Source organism: Sander vitreus, unplaced genomic scaffold (genome assembly GCF_031162955.1).
Source record: "Sander vitreus isolate 19-12246 unplaced genomic scaffold, sanVit1 ctg498_0, whole genome shotgun sequence".
In the NCBI taxonomy this organism is placed as follows: Eukaryota; Metazoa; Chordata; class Actinopteri; order Perciformes; family Percidae; genus Sander; species Sander vitreus.
The window spans coordinates 25,256-35,238 of record NW_027595601.1 but is presented as its reverse complement, the minus strand read 5'-3'; the positions used below and the strand labels follow the sequence as shown (position 1 = coordinate 35,238).

At 37.8% G+C, this 9,983-nt stretch overlaps 1 protein-coding gene across 1 annotated transcript; it reads left to right on the top strand.

Annotated features, from left to right (window-relative positions):
* The first annotated feature begins 715 nt into the window (after positions 1–715).
* LOC144514222 (selection and upkeep of intraepithelial T-cells protein 7-like) lies at positions 716–7,098 on the top strand. Its single transcript, XM_078245393.1, has 4 exons — positions 716–1,041; positions 2,165–2,440; positions 5,543–5,632; positions 6,158–7,098. Exons 1-4 carry the CDS (start codon positions 750–752, stop codon positions 6,220–6,222), a joined length of 723 nt encoding a protein of 240 aa, XP_078101519.1. The 5' UTR covers positions 716–749; the 3' UTR covers positions 6,223–7,098.
* The last annotated feature ends 2,885 nt before the right edge of the window (positions 7,099–9,983 follow it).

Sequence of the window (9,983 nt, the reverse complement as noted above, 5' to 3'; positions counted from 1 at the left end):
ATTAATTGGTAATGGTTGATTGGAATGGGCCGATTGCTTGGCCTGTGATAGTGCTGCTTGTAGAATTCTCCAAAACCAAATAGTACCCCAAAATGACTTACAGAAGGACCCCAAACCACTTAATATGCAACTCCACTGTATAGCCTACTACTGACCTATAGTGTACTTCTACATCAGAGTAAGACATTGTACTATTTACCTGACAGAGAACATTGCAGATTCAGAATGTAATCACAAAATATCACACACACACACACACACACATATATATATATATATATATATATATATATTGATAGGTATGGGGCTGCAATCTTTTAATCTATCAATTATTTTCTGGATCAATGGATTACTTGTTTGTTCTATAAAATGTCAGAAAATGGTGAATAATGTGGATCAGTGTTTCTCAAAGCCCAACAAGATATTCAGTTTACTGTCACAGAGGAGAGAAGATACTAGAAAATATTCACATCTAACAAGCTGCAATCAGAGAAGTTTGACTTTTTGTTTGTAAAAAGTGACTCAAACCGATTAATTGATTATCAAATAGTTGATGATTAATTTAATAGATGACAACTAATACATTCATCTTTGCAGCTCTGCAGGTGTTACATATATATATATATATATATATATATATATATATATATATATATATATATATATATATATATATATATATGTATATATAAATAAATGATGTTCTTCCAGGGCCAGCGGTCATCATAGTGGAAGAAGGGAGAGATGTTATGTTACCCTGCTCCCTCAGCACCAAGGAGAACATTAAGTCAGAACTGTTTGACTGGAGGTCAGATGATCAGAACGATGTGTTCCTGTATGATAACGGCCTCCATTACAACAACGGTCGTCGAGGTCAGAGTGAGCAGTTCAAAGGTCGAGTCTTTCATTTTCCAGATGAAGTGAAACACGGCAATGCCTCCATAATCATCAGAAATACGAAGGTGGCCGACAGTGGAGTCTACACCTGTTATGTTCCACTTACGGAGAAAATAGAAATATTCTACATCAAGCTTGCTGTTGGTGAGTACTTTTATTAGAGTTATAAAGAAAATGACTTAAATGGCTTAATACGAATGTAATGATACACTCAACTCACAATTCAATACTATTCTCAATGTTAAGTTCATGATGCGATTTTCTACCGATTTTGTTACCGGAATGAGATGCACACAAGGACATTTGTGTTTGGTAGATTATTTCTTTGTTGTAACAATGATTCTTAAAAATAAATCTTATACCATTGGAAAGCCTGATTTTAAATGGTGCCACATTTGTAAGGAACATGCATTTGTGGGATGAGCAGCAGAGCTGAGTATGTGGGTTGCGCCCATGGCAATCTCACATCTCCAAAGTCTCGGACCAAACTCTATCTTCCAAGATGACAACGCTCGCCCTCACTGGGCGGGGTTTATCAGAGACTACCTCCAGAATGTGGGAGTGGAGAGGATGGAATGGCCTGCCGGCAGTCCTGACCTCAACCCCATTGAACATTTGTGGGATCAGCTTGGGCGTGCTGTTTGTGCCAGAGAGACCAACACAACCACGTTGGCTGACTTGCTACATGGGCTGGTTGAAGAATGGGATGCCATCCCACAGCAGTGTGTGACCAGGCTGGTGACCAGCATGAGGAGGAGGTGCCAGGCTGGATCTTCCACATGCTACTGACACTCCTGTTTGTAAATGAATAAAATGGGAAGTTGCCAATATCTGTTGTTACTTTAGACTTCAATCACCCAATCCACCAAACAACACCAAACAAGAGTCAACAAAGGAAAGGCATTGTCAGAGAAGATTTGGGAAATTTTTCATTGGCGCAACCCACATACTCAGCTCTGCTGCTCATCCCACAAATACATGTTCCTTACAAATGTGGCACCATTTAAAGGGGAAATAATCAGGCTTTCCAATGGTATTTATTGACAAGAAGCATTGTTAGTAGTGACATCTGAAGTCAAACAAGTGATATCTAAAGTAGATTACGCCCTAGGCCGTTTAAAAATTGCACCGTGAATCATTTTTTATCTCAACCGGTTGTAATCTTTACACATTCATATAGTTTTTTAACTGATTCACATCACAATGTACATCGCTAATGTATAATCCTGTAATTATTTTCTAGTTATTGTTTACACTGTGTTCACAGTTGCTCCACAGCCAGACATCAACATTATTGATGCCACAGATGACGGAGTGTTGCTGCAGTGTGAGGTTCGAGGTGCTGCTCTGAAACCTAGAGTAGAGTGGCAGGACAGGGATGGAAACAAACTTCCTGCTAAAGACCCACAGGTCTCTGAAAGAGAAGACAGATACAACATCACCCTCCAGACTATTGTCACCAAGACCCTCAGCTGTAGCTGTGTCGTCACACAGGAGGAAACCAACCGTAGGACTCATGCTGAGATTTATGTGGCTATTATTGGTAAGATTCCTCCTTGAGTTGTTCATGTGTTTCAGCAGCACATTTAACTGTTCTTTATGTTTAGTCTCTGGCTGTTCTCATGAACCATTTGTAGACATATCGCTGCAAAAAGCAAAGCCCTGTAATCTGTATGTATTCCACGTATTTTTTCCTAATAGCACCACAGTGACTGCTGCTGTAAAACACAGGACTTTCAAGCAGGGGAGCGGAGTTCTCTTCCCGGGGGGAAACAAAACAAATGTTTTAATCCAAACCATGATCTTGTTGTTTTGGTGTCTAAATTTAGCTGTCGTCCCCGCATGATGCTGACTTTTTGTCAGCTAAACTCAACTGTAATGGCGGCTGACACAAGCGACAGCTCACAGAGCTCTGTACCCGTCCTCACGTGACCGGCCGGTGGTTGCCTAACTTTGTAGGATGTTATACAAACTGTTATGCATGAGTTTTCGTACCATATCATACGAACCCATTCATGAGAATGCGTTTGAATGTGTCTACAACAGTGTTGGTCATCTTACTTTAAAAAAGTAATTAGTTACAGTTTTTTAACAGTTAAATTACTTCTCCCAAAAAGTAATTGAGTTAGTAACTCAGTTACCACATTGTAAAAGTAATTAGTTACTCAGCAAAGTAACTGTGACGTTATTTTTTATGTTCTATAACGCTATTACGTTCTATAACATCTTTAACGTCAAAGATGTTTATGTGAACTGATTGAAGAATAAAAACACTATATACAGAAAAACCGAGAGTTGCTTGTTTTAACAGAGTGGCTCCGTCTCCTTCGCTGGAGCTCACGCTAGCTGCATTTGCATAGCGTGCATGTTACATAAACATTCTTGCCTTTAATTTCAATGAGTAGTGCCGGTACTTCCAGTTCGAGAACGCTACCTTTGAATTTCCCTAGCTCGTTGCCATTGTCGCTGTCTTGTGTTTAGTGGTAGTCGTGCCGTGTTCTATTTACCTCGGAACTTAACGAGGTCAAAGTTGGAAACGCCCCCTGATCTCAGATTTGCGAGCTCGGAACTCGGACAACCTCGCAGTAGCCCGAGTTCAAAATCCAACACGGCTGCCCCCTGTATCAACAGTTGTGAAAGCTGCAGTAACATGAAGTCATAAGCACTTCTGTCTTATTTGTGTCACTAAATGACTCAGGCAGTCATTACAACAACGGTCTAGATGGTCAGAGAGCAACGCCTCCATAATCATCAGAGATACAAAGATATCTGACAGTGGAAACTACACCTGTTATTTTCCTCGTCTTCAGCCACCTCAAACATTCTACATTGATCTTGTTGTTGGTGAGTATTTTTATTAAATAGTTAAAGATGTTCGCTCAATGAACAGGATAATTCAATTTATGATGATAATACATGTTTTTTATGATTCAGACAAAATGTCCCAAAGTGCTAAATCTGCCTATAAAAATATGTTCTTAATATTTCAATAAAGATTAACATATTTATTATCATCTAAGCTCGTACCTCCATAAACATATAAATGAAGTGTCTCTGTTCTGTGGGTGTCCTGCTACCAAAGAAAGTCTGGCCTCTTTTCTCTACAGTTAGTTTCTTCTTTCCAGTTGAGATGTAAACACACAGAAAACAAAGCCTGTAGTGTTGTTTGCTCTATTTCCCATGATGCTTTGGGGATGAAATGGTTTCTGATTCTTACACACCGCTGAGCTCGTTGTTAGAAATATTACCACAAACTAACTACTACATGTAACTGTGGAGTAGCTTATCTACAGAAAACAAAAGACCTGTTAAATACAGTTAAATTATGTTACTAAATTATCTAATATTGCTAAATGTTATGGCAATAATAATGTTACATTTAAAGGCCCACTTGTTATGGATTGCCATTTTATTCAATATTAAATAAAGAATAAATATGGGAAGGGACTTCATACGTACACATTTCTTTGTTTTCCTCTCTATTACTTCCACTTGTGATATCCAGATGAAGGGGCGTGGCTATTTCACAGCCTCAGACTAAAAGGCTGAATCTCATTTCTCTGTCTTACCCCTTCCCCTTACCCCTAGCCCTTCACTTTACCCCTACCCCTTCCCTTTACCCCTACCCCTTACCCCTAGCCCTTCCCTTTACCCCTAGTCCTTTGTCTTACCCCTAGCCCTTTGTCTTACCCCTAGCCCTTGTCCCTCGAAACCGAGTGGTAAGGGCTAGGGATGAAAACATACCCCTATGAAATGAGACACCACTTGGTCGTCATCAAACATCGTCATAATATTTGTATACACACTGCGTGGTGTTTTGTATATCTGTTTCAGTTATCACAGTTTTGAATGTCATTGATGTTCAGAAACACTTTCTTTGTTAACAAAAATCTGTCTGTATTGTCCAATAAAGTAAACATAATGTGCAAACACATTATATATTATTATTATTATTATATTATATATATATATATATATATATATATAAATATAAATATATATATATATATATATATATATATATTACAGAACCATTATCAACTATTAGAACCATAACCAGGGACGGACTGGGGTTAAAAAACAGTCCTGGACTTTCTCCCAATAGGCCCATCATCCGGCCATCCGCCCCTAGCCATGCGCGACAGACACTAGCCAGGATGTCCTGATACTATGCCACAATACTGTAGCCTATCAGACAAGGTATTCACAGCAAGTAACATCTCAAAACCAATGATGATAATTGGGGTTGTGTTTATTAATAAAGCCTCAGCCTTCTAATAAAAACAAAAAATGTACAATGCCATTACATCTGCATTGAAAATAAAATACAAATAATGAAATGTCCCTGGCTACAGAAACCCCAAATTATACAAACTTGTAATTATAAAACATCTAATCTAAAAACAGGTTTTTAGCTTTTGCTGAGGGTGGTAAGCAAAAAATTGTTCCAGGCTGTGACTATCTGACTTAGGCCGTTTGAAATATTGTGATGTAGAGCATCCTGGGACATCCTGGCACTTCCCTGCACTCTCCCTGTCATCTTTTGTGCTGCAACTGTCTTCAACCTGAATAAACAAACGCCGTGCGCTTAGATCGTTAAAATAGGACCCTGAGTGTTACATTAACTTTTTGTCTTCTGTTTCAGGGTTCTCCACTGGATGGATTGTTGCTGGTGTTCTTGTTCCTGTTGCTGGTGTTATTCTAGCTGTATATATATTTTACAGGCGTAAAAGAAGTAAGTGTAAAAAATGGATTGTATAAACATATTCATAATGAGCAGATTATTTAGATCATCATCATTTTATCATCATCATCATCATCATATTTAGTCTTTGCAGTTGTTCTACCTTCAGTCATTAATCATTGTGTTGGTATTTACACCAGAGTAGGATCAAGTCAGTTGGATTTTCTTTAATATTATTATTATTATTATTATTATTATTATTATAGTTATAGGATGTTATAATGTACTTAAGATAATTTTATTTTATTCTTAATTCATTATTCTTCTTATTTATTATATTTAATGTAGGGTATGAGAATTACATAATACACTACAAGCTTAAACAGTTGAAGTATTTTGGTCGTATATAAAAAAATATGCAGAAATAATTATGGAGGAGAAATTAGACTACAAACTAAACTGCTGGTAAAACTGCCTTTGTGGAATAATTCTGTTTACAATTTTTTCTGCCTTAATAATTACTAATTGATGACTCTGCATGTTAACATATTGATTAATACATGTTTTATTTTCCAGAGCCAAAGCTCATCAAAGTGGAAGAAGGCCGTGGTGTGACTTTACCCTCACTAGCCCTCACCTGAAACACAGAGACACTTTGAACACACTGCTCTGACCTTGTTTGCAGTTGGAGGTGTCCTGGCAGCATGTTTACAGACGTCTCTTTTACAACGGTGGTCTACGGGGGAAATCCTTTCTGGGTCACTGGGAGGTTTTTTTTGTTGCAAAATTGGACAAAATTAGCAGAAAGGAAAATAGTAAAGTAAGTAATAGTGGGGGTTTTTTTAACATTAAAACATGTAAACATGTTCTCATAGAAATTGAAAATACAAGTATGAACCTGAAAATGAGCATAATATGTCTCCTTTAAAAGAAAACGTTGATATACCTGCTGGCAGGGTCGGTGGTCGGTGGTTTGATCCTCGGCTCTTCTTGTCCACACGTCCAAGTGTCCTTGAGCGAGACACTGAACCCCAAATTGCTCCCGATGGTCAGACAGCACCTTGCATGGTAGCTCGCTGTCATCGGGGTGTGAATGGATGAATGACATATAAACTGCTTTATTAATATCATCCTGCTGCTTGTAGTTGTTAAAAGTCCTAACTGAGCTAGATGTGATGGGCTTTAGAAAACTAGACTTTTAAGACCAAAGCCTGCTGTCACGATGTAAAAGAAATGTGATTTTTTTTTTGTAACCAAAGTAAAATCTAATGTGACTTCTTTTTTTATTTGGATATTTGTGTCATTGACATTATTTAGGACAATCATGTTCTGCTTCTTTTTATGTCTTAAGGTGCTAAGTCAAGAGTTTGTTAGGTTGAACTAGACACTGTTGTTGCTGATATCAGAATTGTGCATGTACAGTATGTTTTATCTGATGAACTCTCAGGGCATCATGTCATTTCAGGCAGCGCTTCATCATTTCTATCTAAATAAAAGATGAAATATGTCAAACTGTATGTTGTGACTGTTGTGGATGTTTCTGTGTTCAAACTTTGATAAAAGAAACAAACTACAAACATACTTCTGATACTACAACATGTATCCTGGCTGCTCAACAGGTCTCAGTGTGCAAGGTGGTTTTGTGCATTACAGTGTGGACGTGTCATTGCTTTTACCTAAATAATTTATTTGAACAAGTTCTGAAAAAATCTACTACTCCTAGCTCTCTATGTAGATGCTGTGATGGTTGACAGTGTTTCCTCTAGAATTGTTTTCAGCAGCGGGGTGGGGGTGTTGAACGTCAAAAAGTAACGTTACCTGAAAACGGCGTGTCGATTCTTTTTAGCATCTCACATCACACTTTCAGTCACTATGACCACTACTACTACGGTCAGAAACATTGATTGTGCCAAAATGTGAACAATAACGTGGCTGTCAATGGGCTTATCTGCTAATGTTAGCTACCGACCGTTAGCTTAAAACCATCCAGCAAATAGACGGTGACGGTGCCGTTATCTGAAACCGGTGATTTAACGTCACCGCTCATTTAACACACAGTTTAACAACAAAACAAAACGCTGAGTGAACATTACTAGCTACGTTTTTCATGTTGGTTTTGAGCGGTATGCTCCCCTCGTGGGGAAGAAAAAGCATTTCAATTGAAGCACTTCCCATGAGGTCACAGGTTCACTTAGTTTGAAATGGTTATAATGGCATCACAAGTTCAAACGGTGAATGCTTGTTTGCTTGTCTGTTTGTATGTCTGTTTTCTTGTATTTCACTTTCCTCATGGAATATTTTCTATGTGTACTCATTTGGGTGTCTGTACATGCAGAAGAAGGTTCACTTAGTTTGAAGTGGTTGTAATGGCATCAGTGAGCTTTTTCTTTTGAACTGCTTTCATTTATCATTTTATTTCATCTATTCATTTTATTCTAAAGGTGAAATAAATGCAAGCTGGGTTAGGGTCGCAAGATGTTTCCAAAGTCAGTGAGTCTCAGTCTATTCTGTTGACTTTCCCTATCTTCATTGTTCTATTGGCCTAGAGAATGTAGTTTTATAAATCTCAAACTCCGTTTAATGGTTAGAAAACGTGTTGCCGTATAAACCTGCAACTCAATGGCGTGTTGGTTTAAAAAAATATTGAGAAGGTATTAAAAGGTATTGAATTCACCTCCAGGCTTTCTGTATATACCCTGCATATTCTGTGTGTTTACCATTGCACGTTAGCCTAGCAGCTAGCGGATATTCCTTCTGCTTATAGCTTTATCCCAACAAAACCGCACGGTTGAATTTCGGCCTGCATGCACGTTTTGTAGCCTAAACAGAGCAGCTTATATTGGTTATATTAGAGAGAGCAACAAGTCAGCGAACTGCCCGAGTCGCCCTCTTTGCTATCGTTCTGCTCAGCTGCTGTGCTGGCTCGATGGTGTTTTAAGCCCCAAGCGAAGCCTTCAAGGCAGCGCTGCTGCGTGGAGCCTCCACAGGACCATAAATCACGCTTTAGTGAAAAGGATTTGAGAAAAAAAGTCTCTGATGTGGCTCAGTAATATTCAACTTGTAGTTTTATATCATTTTCTAGTTGTAGTCATTCAGATTGAACCAGCAAAGGCTGAAGAGATCTTCCAAAAGGATTTAATGCTGAAGGATGAATTCAAATAAATAAATCATGACCATGTCTATTGTCTCACAATAGAATTATGCTCAAACATTTTCCAAAAACAAAATATAGATTCTTTTGTTGTTTAATTCGCTAGCAGAAATAATTGTGTTGAGACCTGAAACTGTATCTCAATATGAGTGTTATTAAATATGAATCTCTATATATTCTTTAAAGCTTTTTATAAATGAGTCAAACGTATATTTAGCTTCAAGAGTTGGAGCTTCAAGAGACTCCTGCTGCATGAATCCAAACTGTATCTCTCTGTTCCCATTGAGCCCCAATAACTGCAGAGCCGACCCCCCCACCAACAAACACTCAGCTTACGTCTGAAATCACACATTCTGCACCACATACTCAACATCTGAACTATCGTTCAATGTGTGTCATTTTCAGTGAGTGTAATTTTCAATGTTGTAACCATGGTAACCCCTGCCGACCTCCGCTCTAGCGGCATCGCCAGATAACGCTTAAATAACTGAAAAAGGTAAATAACTAGACCAACAGTCATTTAAATATGTAGAAATGTAATTTAGAGCATTATTGATTGGTTTCTGTCAGTTTGTCTGGGAACGTTGTCGTTACTACCGCATTGCATTGTGGGATACTTATGCAGGCGTAGTGTCCAGTGTTTGCATCATACTGTAATATTTCACCGGAAATAGTATGCAATTCACGTACTATTGGTTTCATACTCAGATCATCAAGATGTCAGACATACTAAAACATCTCCCATACTGTTTTAGTCTCCGCATGTTAGTGTGGAACTTCAGACCAACCATAATGATTTTAATCATGATGTTACTGAGCTGTAGTCAGAGCTGAAAGAAGTACTCTGATTCTTTATTGGAGTGAAAGTATCAAAACTACCAAGTAAAAGTCCTGCATTCAAAATTACTTCAGTAAAAGTATAGAAGTATCAGTAAAATGTACTTAAAGTAGCAAAAGAACAAACAAGTATTATATTTTATAAGCTGACCATATGTTTTGTACGTAAGATCAAAGTAACTAATTATTAAATATGTCTGATAAATGTAGTGCAGTAAAAAACAAATCCTCTGAAATGTAGTGAGGTACAAGTATAAAGTAGCATATAATGCAAATACTCGAGTTATTTACCTCCCAAATTGTATTTTTACTGCTCATGAAACATTAATTTATACATAAATAACTTAGCTAAGCTGTGTGTTTAGCTGGATGGGTCATATTATTTTAATAAAGCTAATCAGCTGTAACAACAAC

What these genes read in the sequence shown, in the direction of transcription:
- LOC144514222 (XM_078245393.1), top strand. Translation starts at nt 750, where the DNA reads ATGTTACCCTGCTCCCTCAGCACCAAGGAGAACATTAAGTCAGAACTG. An exon ending in CTACATCAAGCTTGCTGTTG is followed by an intron (nt 1,042 to 2,164) that starts GTGAGTACTTTT and finishes CTGTGTTCACAG; the next exon opens with TTGCTCCACAGCCAGACATC. An exon ending in GATTTATGTGGCTATTATTG is followed by an intron (nt 2,441 to 5,542) that starts GTAAGATTCCTC and finishes CTTCTGTTTCAG; the next exon opens with GGTTCTCCACTGGATGGATT.